Raw genomic sequence first — 14079 nt, 5'->3', positions numbered from 1 at the left:
AGTAGTTTTTGTCTTCTCATCTGCACCAGTAATGGGATTTGAATATCTCCAATTCATTGTTCCTTATTGTTGGTTCTTAAGTTTTTTGACTGGATCTCACACGACACATCTTTTAATTTGTAATACATCAATGCAATTGTCTTTAGAGGGAATCCTTAATTAGGGTGGACCCCACATGTTATACTAGTAGTATTTACATCTATAAGCAACACACCTATCTAGAATATGAACAAATATGAGTAATACTATCTTTCATTCTTTTAACAATTTAATGCCAAGAGACGGTGTCTTTTGCGACTCTTGTAGAAGGGCTGGGCAAGAAAAATTAAGGAGAAGCAAGCTCCACGTAGATAAGAGACACCAAACTCCAATGCTGAAAAGAAAGAGTAAACCATCAAATTAGTCTCTATCTTGAGATTATCAAATTACTCCCCGATTCTATTAATATTTCAAACTAGCCTCTATCTTTGTTAAAAGTTTCTCAATTAGGTCCCTCATTCATGGACTAATTTGAGAATATCTTACAAAGACATGACCAATTTAGTGATTTACTCGAAAATAAATAAGACATGTCACCTGGATGTTAAGACACCGCTAAGAGACCTGCGATAATGATGCTGCCTAACCATCACGTATCATAAATAGTTGATGTTGCCTATCCATATGCAATTTTCAGTGCTACTTAATACAATATTTTCAATATTTAAATGTCTCAATGTTGTTGCAGATCATAGACTCTCAAAAAATGTGGTGCGTGATGACATGAAAAAACAATTCCAGCACATGGTTTTGTTGTAAGCAAGTAACACATTATCATTTGCATGTACTCACTAAGGACCTGTTTAGCTATCACTTCTAATTGTGTCTTGTACTCATTCAAATACTTCTCTATAAGAAATAAACAATCCGAGAATGCAAACAACGTATATTTATATTATACTTGTGTGATTGACCACAAGTATGGTGTACATGTGAACACATGCAACCCCCAGCTTAATTTCCTTTACAACACAATAACTCTCCCATCTACTCTATCTCTTCATAATTTTCCATGTTACTGTTTGATTTGGTACAACATTAATTGATAGCTTATTGGTACTTTTGTTGTATATCCATTCTAGATTTCCTTATATCTTTTAAGCTTATTTTATGTTATATATACGTGTACCCTTCATAATAATAAACAAGTCAAATTTCTTTAGCTTTAAATCAACATAAACATAACATGGAGATTGGTAGCAACAACAAAGGATGCAACATGGATGAGAGCGAGGATGAAGCATATTGTGGTCTTAATAGAGGAAGCTTTTTAGCATGGGAAGATGTAAGAGTTATGTTGCCAAATTTTGGGAAAGGACCAACCAAAAGGTTACTTAATGGGTTAAATGGTTTTGCTGAGCCTGGTAGAATCATGGCTATCATGGGTCCTTCTGGCTCTGGAAAATCCACTTTGCTTGATTCACTTGCAGGTTCGTTACTAGTTACCTCATTCTTAAATGACCGTTTCTTTTTCCATCTTATGAGTTTCTCACTCGTCCTATGCATTTCGGATTTTAAAATTCGAACTGCATAAAAACTCCATAAAACATCAAAAAACATGTTGAAATATTTCGGATTTTAGAATCTGAATAGGACATGCAAGAACCTCATAAGATGGGAAAAGTAATGGCCTTCTTAAATATGTCCTATGTATATGTTTCTTTGGTTGTGATATATAGTTCGTCTTTTCTTAACTTCAAATGCTCAAACATGAGTCAATTCAAGGTTTTCCTAAAACCACAAATATCACGTTTTTTGGAAGGAAAAAAAGTTTAACCTTTTATTGCTTTCTTTCAATGGACACTCTCCCTAACACACTCTCTTATTCGATGGAATCTATGTGGATACTACACTTTATAATTGGATCCCACATAAAGTGATGAGACCCACATGCAGTGGCGTTGCCAGGACCCTGGGTCAAGGGGTTCAAAATTTCAAACTACCAATTTTTTACCTAGAATGTGTATTTCGATATCATTGAGGTTTAGTCTATTGCCGCTCCAAACGCTCCTAGACTCCCCAACAATGTCAAAATTGTAAATACATTCACAAATGTTTGTTTTATTAAATATTTTGATCATCGAATTAGGTTTTAGATAGTCAATGAGTATATCAGAGAATGTATTTATATTTATTTAAGAAAAATTACCACATCCTACATTTTTTTCTTCTATTATAGAATATTTTATCAATAAAAATTTGAATACAATAGTATCCTATACATTTTCTCTTACCAAAAAAAATCCTATACCCCCTAAAAAAAATCCTATATGCACAGACCCAACTTTGCATCAATCCTATATATCATCAATTATAATATAAAATTCTATCTTCTGCTTGGACTTGGACTTTAGACAATCTGCATTGCATTACTGTCACAGTGTGTGCACAGACCCAACTTTGCCATATGGTGCAAGGTTTTATTTTGAGGGGGTTCAAGACAATAAAAATATAGAAAATAGGTGTAAAATTAAAAAGTTGAGAAGGTGCAGTTGAACCCCCTGGCCACTATGTGGCTCCGTCAATGCCGACATGAGTTTTACCTAATATGAGAGTGAGTGTTAAAGAGAGTATTAAAAAGAGAGAGAGTGTTCCAAGTATTTCTCTTATTCAATTGGTAGGGCCGGACCTTGGGGTGTGCAAACCGCTCAATGGAGTCGGACCTCCCCAAGGTATGAGCCTAAAAAAATTATAGCTCAGTAGTACTACTAAGTACTACCCCACTACTCCCCAAGTTTCCACATTCCTTTTTTGTTGTCTTGTTTTAGGATTATTCAAATTAGGTCCTCTTGCTTTTGGTTTAGGTGGACGTCATTCAAAGAGAATATAAAGGGTAAGTTTGGCATTGAAGACAACATTTTCTATATTTTTTAATACTACTTGATTACACAAAGTTCCAAAAAATTCTTACTACTAAATTTGTTCTCTTAACCAGCATCCAGGACACTAATTAACATTTTCCTATATTTTTTTTTGGTGTGAATGTTTTTCCTATATTATTTGTTCAAAAAAAAAACATTTTCCTATATTTTAAACAAATTTTAAATTTTTTAAAAATTGAACTTAGATTTGGTTCGTCCAACTTGTTCCGATGGTCCACATGTACTGACTACATACAGCAAACCACACTCAATTCAAATCCCAATTTTGGTGGTTGGGATTGTCAGATTAGAAAATTACATGTTCGAGCCTCATATTTTGACTTGTGGATTTTGAAAAAGGGTATATTTAATGAGCATGAGAGTGTACGTGTGATAAAAATGAGAGTCTATGTGCGTTTCCTTAAACATTTTACTTTATATAGTCCTTTTTATAGAGAAAAATGAGCGAATAGAAGTTGATGTATTTGATCTATATTGTGAATTGGATATATCAGTTTTTATAGACTCATTTGTATGATATAAAAAACCAAAGAGAGTAATTAAGATTGCACCAAAAAAAAGTTCAATTTATTAAACAGAAATTCATAAATTATTACGATTTTGTTTTGTCTAACCCTTTCGATTTTAAAAAGAAATTCATTTTAATAATCTAAAGTATTTTTTTTTTTGACAAAATAATAATCTAAAGTATGATAAGTAAGTAAAGCCTAAACAAGTGTTGGTGTCGTAAGATAAAAATTCCAAAACACTACCAAAAAAGATAAAAATTCCAAATAAGTCATTCTCAAAATTAGTTAAACACATATTTTTGATTTTTTTTTTTTTTTTACGAATCTTTAGTTAAAGATCTATTAGAGGAGCTATTGTGACATCTATAATTTGATTAGATGCATGTATTAAATATTTTTACATTATTAGTGTATAACAATTAATCTCTTGTTTCATAAGAAAAAATTAATCTCTTGATATATAAACTAAAACACATGATATATTTTTTTCGAACACAACACATGTTGATATGTTTTCATTAAAAATAAGGTTCATTTATTCAAATCGATAAATTAACACGATTATGTGTCGCTAAAACTAAAAAGAATGAATCTATGATTTTTTTTTTACATCATCTAATAGCATATAACGTTCTAATACCTACAAAGGCGACAACATTAAAGTAAGTGGATTACAATCTGTAGCGTTGATGTTCAAATCATCATGAGTTGAATCTGTAATGAGTTGAATGTGATCTATCAATCTAATCGAAATAAACACTGCAATAGGATGAGAAAATCAAATTATGCCGCATCAGAAGAAAATTATAGTTTTTTTCCACTAATTTTTATCACTCACTTTACCAATTTTTTTGAAGTAGAAAGAAATGAAACACATTATTTTTTGGCCACCATAGATTGGTCTAATTGGTAAGGAGTTTGACTCTTGAATTTGAATCCTCTCCCACAACATTTTTCTATCTATACCTCTCTTAATTAGTTTTTTTGGTCAGCCTCTCTTAATTAGTTTATCTATCTTAATTACTTCCTCATTTTATTTTTTTCAATTTTCTCTCTCCTTTCCCTCACATTTATTTTGATGGAGAGGGATGCATGGAGGAGATGATCCAAGTCCTTAATTCATAGGCTTGTCCTGTCATGTGATTAGTTTCGGGACTTGACTTATCCAAACCTTTTGTAACAAAAAAACATTATTTTTATTAACAAGTATTTAATTTTTTGTTGATATATATATATAAAGAAACGACGGTCTTCGTGAGCATAGTTCAATTGATATAAACAATGCATTACAATATGTTAGGGTTGGATTGCTCACTTATTTATTTTAAAGGAGTAAATTTTAATCACTAAACCACTTGACCAAAAATAAAAAGGAGCGTCAAAGCTTAATCAATAAGACAGTCGTCACCCGTGTACCATTTGCTAATTATTTTTTTAGTGCTACTTGATACAATTTTTTGAATTTTAAACGTCTCAATGTTATTGTTGTATTGCAGGTAGACTTCCAAAAAATGTGGTGATGACGGGAAATGTTCTTCTCAATGGAAAGAAAAAAATTCCGAACTATGGTTTTGTTGTAAGTACACTAACACAAACCCTTACTTTTGTAGAGAACTTTCAACTGAAATTTGTGCATTCAACAACAGAATTTGTTTTGAGCACCAGTTTTCATTTATGTAAAGACTTTAAAATGTTCCACATGCATACATTTTCTTTTATATAAAAAAATTAATTATGAATCGATGTATTTCACTTTGTGCTTGTGAAACTTTCTAAATAAGAGATGATTATAACAAAAAAAAGTATGCAAATATAATAAACTATGACATCTAAACTATGTTGGCACTCCTTAACCGTCATCTATCAGCTGCAACACTCAAGAAACATTATTAAAAATAAAAAGAATGATACAAAGGCAATCGGAGGGACTAGACCAAAACCCAAACCATAATAACTTAATTGTGTAACTATCATGATAATAGAGTTTAATTTACGCAATTTCTTGCACATTTACATTTGCTTCACTTTATTTTCAGCATTTTACATTTCTTTGCACGTTACTATTTTTTGAAAATGTTGAACTTCAAGTTCATTGTATTGAGTTCTCAAAAAAGTTCATTGTATTTTAGAAAATCTTTTTATAAAAAACAACAATTTTCTGCACTTAAAACCACATAAAAATTCTTCTGCTCGAGCATCCAAAGACAGCCTGATGTTGTTAATTTCCATGATATATGAGAGCAACGAGACAGCACATAAAATAGCTTGTTTCCTCACTGAACATGGTAGAATCTTACTTTTTAACTTATCAAGACCTCATATTAAACATTCTATCCGTTGATGGTTGTCGGTAGACGCACTCCTATTCCAATAATATTAAAATCAACTCCAACAACGTGTCATATAACTGATATTAGCTACATAAGTTAATAGATGAACACTTTTTAACGACACTTTACAATTTCAGAGATTTATTTGTCAATTTGCAAAAATAAGAGACTATTTTAATGAATAATTACATTTTGGAGAGCTAATTTGAATATTTACTCATTTAAAAATACATGATTGATCATACTCATTAATTGATGTTGAAACTTCAGGCATACGTAACACAAGAAGATGTGTTGTTAGGAACTCTTACAGTGAAAGAAACGATAACATATTCAGCACATTTACGTCTTCCATCAACAATGTCCAAAGAAGAAGTCAACAGCATAATCGATGGAACAGTCATAGAAATGGGTCTCCAAGACTGTGCAGATAGGTTAATAGGTAACTGGCATTTGAGAGGTATAAGTGGTGGCGAAAGGAAAAGAACTAGCATTGCACTTGAGATTCTCACAAAGCCTCGTTTGTTGTTTCTTGATGAACCAACCTGTGGCTTAGATAGTGCTTCTGCATTTTTTGTTGTTCAAACTCTCAGAAATATTGCTCATGATGGAAGGACTGTTATTTCTTCTATTCATCAGCCTAACAGTGAAGTCTTTGCACTTTTTGATGACCTTTTCTTGCTCGCTCGTGGAGAAACTGTTTACTTTGGTGAAGCCAAAATGGCAATCGAGGTATAAATATTTATTATATCTTATATGGACAGGAAAAACTTTATATCATATATGTGCTTAATATGTTTTTGATCTCTTGCAAATATATACGATTATACGCTATCAATTTGCTGTGCAGTTTTTTGCTGAAGCTGGTTTCCCTTGTCCGCGTAATAGAAATCCTTCTGATCACTTCCTAAGATGTATCAATTCTGATTTCGATGTTGTAACGGCTATACTAAAGGGGTCTCAAAGAATTCATGTATGTATCATTTAGTAATTCTAAATTTATAATCATATGCTTTGAGGTTTTAGATGATTAATCATATACTTATCCCGCTTAGGATCTTTTGGAAGAGCTTATCTTATGACATCACTAATGTAGATGATTGAAATAGCTTATGATACCATTATAAGTTAGTTCAGATTACTTTATAATATAAGTCATAAGTTGTTTTCTGCTTATTTTCAGAAACTAATCTAAATATAGTTTATTGTCTTAAGTTGTTTTCAACTTATACAGAGTTAACCCTCATTTCTTCATCCATTGTAGAAAAATCTTATATATACCTTATGTTTTTGACCTTTGAAACAATATTTATATATACTTATCTAACTCTTAACTAAAATTTAAAAGTTTGGATATTGTGATAACTTCGGGAAACCTATAAACTTCCCTTTCTAAGATCTAATTTGATTTTCATAGCATCACTTATTCACATGGAATTGTTTCTCTCGTTTTTTTTCCTTATTAGGATGTTCCAAATTCAGCAGATCCTTTCATGAATTTGGCTACAGCACAGATTAAGTCAATGCTAGTCGAGAAATTTCAGCGTTCAACGTATGCAAGTAGGGTAAAAGACAAGATTCAAGAACAATCATCCAATGTAAGCATTTCTATTTAGTTCTACGCTTCATTACAGAAAATTCAACTGATATCTATGCCGAGCTGAAATCCTTAGGATATTTTGTCTGTGTAATTATTGTATCCGGTGTCTATGTCAGCGTCATCACTTCATAATATTTATTTTGTTAATGATAAATGTATTACAGAAAGGGCTTGAAACTGAGATAAACTATGGAAGCCAAGCTAGTTGGTGGAAGCAATTCTCCATACTGACAAGGAGATCATTTGTGAACATGTGTCGAGATATTGGTTACTACTGGTTGAGAATTATAATCAACATCATTGTATCTATATGTGTTGGAACTCTCTATTTTGATGTTGGCTATAGCTATACCTCCATCTTGGCTCGCGGTGCCTGTGGTGCATTTGTAACAGGATTTATGACTACCATCTCAATTGGAAGCTTGCCATCCGTCATTGAAGAAATGAAGGTAAAAAAAATTGATTGAAGAAATTAAATAATTATTTAAGTCAACAATCAGAGTTTTCTATAAGCACTTAATTAAATTGTGTATCCAAACAAATTCTATGACATAAGTACTTGTGTAAATTTTTGGAAAAGCCTGTGAAAATAGCTTATGTTAAATGTATGACAAGCCTTACTGAACTTATACATATGAAACAGGTATTTTATAGAGAAAGGATGAATGGATACTACGGAGTAGCAGCCTATATTTTAGCAAACTTTATTTCATCATTCCCATTCCTGGTTGTTATTGCTCTGACTTCTTGCACAATCACATATAACATGGTGAAATTCAGGCCAGGATTCATCCACTACGTGTTTTTCACTCTTAACGTCTATGGATGCCTCTCAGTGATCGAGAGTATCATGATGGTTGTAGCTTCGCTTGTTCCAAATTTCCTTATGGGAATCGTTACAGGAGCTGGAATCATTGTAAGAACAAATGGATAGGAAAACTCTACATGAAACCTACCACATGATCTACTTGTGTTAATTTTTCATATATCATTGGTTGTTCATGCAGGGAATCATGATGATGGCCTCTGGATTCTTTAGGTTGCTACCTGATCTTCCAAAAGTGGTTTGGCGCTATCCAATTTCATATATCAGTTATGGTGCATGGGCAACGCAGGTAATTTCCATTCATACTAAATGTCTGTTTGGCTCTATGAGCAACAAAAATTGATCTTGGATGAAAGTGTGTTGGTATTCCCCCCTCTTAATAGATGGTGATCTTTAGTTAAGTCATCAAAATGATTTTAACACATGAAAAATGTGACGGTGTGATTTACAAGAGTATCCAAGTATTGACTAACCATTATCTCTCTTGAAGTTTATGTGTCACATTCTTCTTCTATAAATAGAAGGAATTGTGAGGAGTTTTATTATCTCATCCAAGAGTGATATTGAAAATTAGAGTTCCAACAATCATCTTTGAGAGAGAGTTTTTTTTTTCCATCATTTTTTGGTGAGAGTTGAGAGATATCCTTTTGTATCAAAAGAGTTATTATAATCCTACCTTTCTTTAGTCGATACATTTAAAGGTATTGTAAATCAGTTGACAAAAATTGAAATGAAGATACACGATGAATTTCAAACACTTTCACTCCTCAATTCCTTGCATGAGAATTGAGGCACCCTAGTTGTCACTCTCAGGAATTTATTTGGGGGGGGGGGGGGGGGGTGGTGGAAAGGCTTGGACAACCAGTTCGAAGGCATTGACTTTGAAAATAAAATAGAGGAAGGCGTAAGAATCTAGAAAAAGGTGGTCATGAAAAATCATGAGGAAGATCCTACTCTCGCATTAGACTAAAAACTGTTATTACTGTGCAAAACCAGGCCAAATAAAATGACTGCAGATTCTTGAAAAGGGATCAACAAGAAGGGGTTGTTCATCCTGACCAAATTGACCCAAAGAAACAGGGTGGAATCTCAAAGATACTTTTGTTGCATGTTTATGATATGCTTATTGTTGGGAAAAAGAAAAAGATAGCCGAACTCAAGAAGGCCCTAAGAAAATCTTTTGCTATGAAAGATTCAGGTGGTGTGGAGAAAACTCTTAGAATAAAGATCATTAATTATCATTCTAAAAGAATGTTGTGGACGTCACAAGAATACTATGTCAAGCAATTTCTTAAGAGGTTCAAAATGCATGATGACAAACATGTGCATGTTCCACTATCCAGTCATTTAAAACTTAGTAAAACACAATGTTCAAAGAATGACCAAGAAAAAGAAGAAATGGGCAGGGTAACCTATTCACCAATTATGGGTAGCCTTATGTACATAGTGGTCTGCACAAGACCAGACATTGCATATATTGTTGGAGTTGAATATATTCCTATCTAACCAAAGAAAGGAACATTGAAATGTTGTGAAATGGATATTGAGGTATCTGAGAGGAACTGCCAAAAAGTGCTTGTGTTTCGGCAATAAAAAGAAAATGTTCGTCGGGTATGAAGATATGACAAGTGATGTAGATTCAAGAAAGTTCACATCAGGATATTTAATTGCTTTTTTAGGTAGGAGTTGTATCTTGGCAATCAAACTTCAGAAGTATGTTGCATTTGTCAACTACTGGAGCAGAATATGATGTGAGCTAGGACATGTACAAGATGAACATGTGGTGAAGTTTGACAATCAAAGCGCCATCCATATAGCCAAGAACCCCATGTTTCATTCAGACTTGAAACACATTGACATCCATTATCACTGGATAATGGATTTGAAAAGTGTTGGATGAAAAAAAAAATCTGAAGTTAGGGAAAATCCATAAATATCTTAATTGGTTTGATATGATGACAACATCAATACCAACCAAGAAGGTTGAAGACTGCTTCATAGGTGTTGGCGTAGCAGTTCCCCCAATTAAGTCCAGAAGAGAAAAATTTATTGGTATTCCCTCCTAATTGGTGGTGGTCTTTGGTCAAGTCACCAAAATAATTTTAACACATGATGGAAAAGAAGGATGAAAATTCCAAGGTTTTAGGCAAATGTTTGACGCGATACCAACATGTAGCTGCATACCTCCATTTTTTTGATTATTATCAGTGTCTATGTGTCTGTGTCGTGTCCGGTGTTAATGTCCATCTCAATGCTAATTAATATGAATTTCGATGCAGGGTTCATACAAGAATGACTTACTAGGGCTTGAGTTTGATCCACTAATCCCAGGTGACCCAAAATTGACCGGAGAATATGCGATAACACACATGTTTGGGATGGAATTAAGCCATTCCAAGTGGTGGGACTTAGGTGCTCTATTTATCATTCTCATATGCTACAGGATTTTATTCTTTATTATTCTCAAGTTCAAGGAAAGAGCATCACCATTATTTCAAGAACTTTATGCAAAAAGAACCTTACACCAGCTTGAGAAAAGACCTTCTTTCAAGAAAATGCCATCTTTTCCTTCCATGAGGCGTCAACCACTTCATTCACTATCTTCTCAAGAGGATCTTGATTCTCCACTCCACTACTAGAAGAACAACCAGAAAGTAGAATATATATAGTTAAATAGGTATGATTAAATTCTGCTGGATTTTCAGATATTAGTAACATAGTATATTACTTTTTTCCTTAAAAAAAGTATATTACATTTGAAAATATGTTTAATTATTGTTCCTTAAAAAAAGTATATTACATTTGAAAATATGTTTAATTATTGTGTATCAAGATAATAATAATTATTGTGTATCAAGATAATAAACTTGTTGGGGAGTCCGGGGAGCCATGGGAGCGGCGTATCAAGTATCAAGATAATAAACTTGTTGGGGAGTCTGGGGAGCCATGGGAGCGGCTATCAAGTATCAAGATTAATTATTGTGTATCATGTATCAAGATAATAATAATTATTGTGTATCAAGATAATAAACTTGATGGGGAGTCCGGGGAGCCATGGGAGCGGCTATCAAGTATCAAGATTAATTATTGTGTATCATGTATCAATATAATAATAAATCAAGATAATAATAATTATTGTGTATCAAGATAATAAACTTGTTGGGGAGTCCGGGGAGCCATGGGAGCGGCTATCAAGTATCAAGTGTGTATCAAGATAATAAACTTGTTGGGGAGTCCGGGGAGCCATGGGAGCGGCTATCAAATCAAGATAATAAACTTGTTGGGGAATCCGGGGAGCCATGGGAGCGGGGGAGCCATGGGAGCGGCTATCAAATCAAGATAATAAACTTGTTGGGGAGTCCGGGGAGCCATGGGAGCGGCTATCAAGTATCAAGATAATAAACTTGTTGGGGAGTCCGGGGAGTCCGGGGAGCCATGGGAGCGGCAATGGGCCAAACGTCCAGCTAACTTGTTGGGGAGTCTGGGGAGTGGGAGTCCGGGGGTTGGGGAGTCCGGGGAGTCCGGGGAGCCATGGGAGCGGCAATGGGCCAAACGTCCAGCTAACTTGTTGGGGAGTCTGGGGAGTGGGAGTCCGGGGAGTTGTTGGGGAGTCCGGGGATTGGTTTTTTTGTTGGGGAGTCCGGGGAGCCATGGGAGCGGCTATCAAGTATCAAGTGTGTATCAAGATAATAAACTTGTTGGGGAGTCCGGGGAGCCATGGGAGCGGCTATCAAATCAAGATAATAAACTTGTTGGGGAATCCGGGGAGCCATGGGAGCGGGGGAGCCATGGGAGCGGCTATCAAATCAAGATAATAAACTTGTTGGGGAGTCCGGGGAGCCATGGGAGCGGCTATCAAGTATCAAGATAATAAACTTGTTGGGGAGTCCGGGGAGTCCGGGGAGCCATGGGAGCGGCAATGGGCCAAACGTCCAGCTAACTTGTTGGGGAGTCTGGGGAGTGGGAGTCCGGGGGTTGGGGAGTCCGGGGAGTCCGGGGAGCCATGGGAGCGGCAATGGGCCAAACGTCCAGCTAACTTGTTGGGGAGTCTGGGGAGTGGGAGTCCGGGGAGTTGTTGGGGAGTCCGGGGAGCCATGGGAGCGGCAATGGGCCAAACGTCCAGCACCAATAAGAGATTTGAACACCACACTCTTACCCAAAAAACCTTAAGGTAATGAGTTTATGGGTTCCCTCTCTTATATATCATTTGTTTCCTCCATTCCTAGTCGATGTGGGACATAATCACACACTTGATTACCCAACAAAACTATGACTAGACATATTTGTAAATATTTGTGAAAATGTTGATGAAGATTGTACTTGGAGAAAGTCAAAGTGTGTGTATTTTGACCACACTAACCTTTAGGGTCAATACATCCCGTAAACTTTTGAATATTAGATGCAAATGAGATATACAACAAATTTTCTTCGTGATACTTTGAATATCTTGATGAGATTCTTCATAAACACAATAATTATATCTTTTGATAATAGTTTACCAAAATATGTTGTCATACCGGTCCTCAAGTGCCTCTATTTATATAGAAATTTATACCACTTGGTAAAGAGACACAATTTCGAATGGTGGCATTTTAAGAGGAACTTGGAATCTTTAATTAATAAAAAATAGTTTTCAATAACTTGCAACCTTTAACTTATATCCAACATGTATTACGCCTAGACCAAATAATGAAAACATCTGTGAATTCAGTTCACAATAAATATTTAGCCAATACATAATTACAACCTTCGAAATTAATATTTTCGAAATATTTCTTACAACCCCCCACCATTACATAATATAGTTAAATATCATATTTCTATAAATTTCATGGTTTCTGATCTTACGATTGAACCTTTACTTAGTGATTTAAGTTTTCACTCATCCCGAATATAAATTGGTAGACAAACCATGAACACTTATCTAACAAATATGCACACTAAATTAGCTGCAGTTTACTATGATGAGGGAAAACCTAATCCGTTTAAGGTCCACAAAGATGTCACATTGTCTTACTTGAAGGATCAACTGGACCAAATTAATGGACGTCTCAGGCACAGAGGTACAAGAAGGATGGTCGGTGTAGAGTATCATCAATAGACTAAGATATGCACGGCCGATTCACCTAGATGAAGCTCTGGAATGACGAGTTAAATGCTTCTTTGGTCAGATCTTTCCGAGATATTCGGGAAAGTTTAATTGAGCCCATGACCTAAGACGAAATCAAGGCTTGCATGGATAAACTAGATGAAGAATTAAGTTCGGTTGATCCATGATTTTCTGTGTTTTATTATGTTGTTTTACGTTTTTAAATTATGTTGTTGTAATTGTGTTGTTGAAACGTGTCAAACCCTTCAAAATACAAGTTTTAACAGTATGTGCATGTTTCAAATTATATAATCCGAACCTATCTGAGAATGATTTTGGATTATATAATCTAAAACAATCCAAAATTTGGACGTTGGCGGTACAAGCAATGTTCAGACAGTTTATGAAGTGTTTAATGCATTTTTGACATGTTTGGTCATTTCAAACTTTTCCTTTGACTGTAGTTACAATATATGATGGTTATGTGGCTATAAATAATTTTGCATTATTCTGAATTTTCATTGTAAATACCCTCTTCATTCCTTCTTCATTTTTATTCTTAGTTATGATACCATCACCAAAAAAAAAAAAAGGATCAAATGGCAAGATATGCTCGAAAAAGTTTTTGGTCATTTCATTATTCATACTGTTCCATTTTACAATCATTTAAAACAAAGCTTTTCATGCAAAATCAACAAATTTAGCATGATTTCGATAATGCAACACATATAAAGTCCATATTCAAAATCAAATAGATAACTGTTGAGACATTGAGATTTCAGATGTACACAATAGTATTTTGTG

At 34.4% G+C, this 14079-nt stretch overlaps 1 protein-coding gene across 10 annotated transcripts; it reads left to right on the top strand.

The window, feature by feature from the left end:
* Positions 1–732: 732 nt before the first annotated feature.
* LOC146931502 (ABC transporter G family member 15-like) lies at positions 733–13686 on the top strand. 10 transcript variants are annotated; one of them, XR_015006746.1, is made up of 11 exons: positions 733–1469; positions 4927–5006; positions 6031–6492; positions 6611–6733; positions 7227–7358; positions 7525–7809; positions 8004–8276; positions 8368–8475; positions 10466–10517; positions 10630–10863; positions 13142–13686. XR_015006746.1 is itself a non-coding variant. In XM_085702997.1 (10 exons), the coding sequence occupies exons 1-9, from the start codon at positions 1226–1228 to the stop codon at positions 10823–10825; spliced, it is 2067 nt and encodes a 688-aa protein (XP_085559123.1). In that variant the 5' UTR covers positions 734–1225; the 3' UTR covers positions 10826–10863; positions 13142–13683. The 10 variants fall into 10 exon arrangements, 7 of the variants coding, with proteins under 7 accessions (XP_085559123.1, XP_085559121.1, XP_085559122.1 ...); XR_015006745.1 differs by having other exon boundaries at positions 13136–13686; XR_015006747.1 differs by lacking the exon at positions 13142–13686 and adding an exon at positions 11045–11146.
* The last annotated feature ends 393 nt before the right edge of the window (positions 13687–14079 follow it).

This window comes from Medicago sativa, chromosome 4 (genome assembly GCF_051527215.1).
Source record: "Medicago sativa cultivar Bolivia chromosome 4, Bolivia_mono, whole genome shotgun sequence".
In the NCBI taxonomy this organism is placed as follows: Eukaryota; Viridiplantae; Streptophyta; class Magnoliopsida; order Fabales; family Fabaceae; genus Medicago; species Medicago sativa.
The sequence above is the reverse complement of the archived record's forward strand: the minus strand, read 5'-3'. Positions and strand labels throughout refer to the sequence as shown.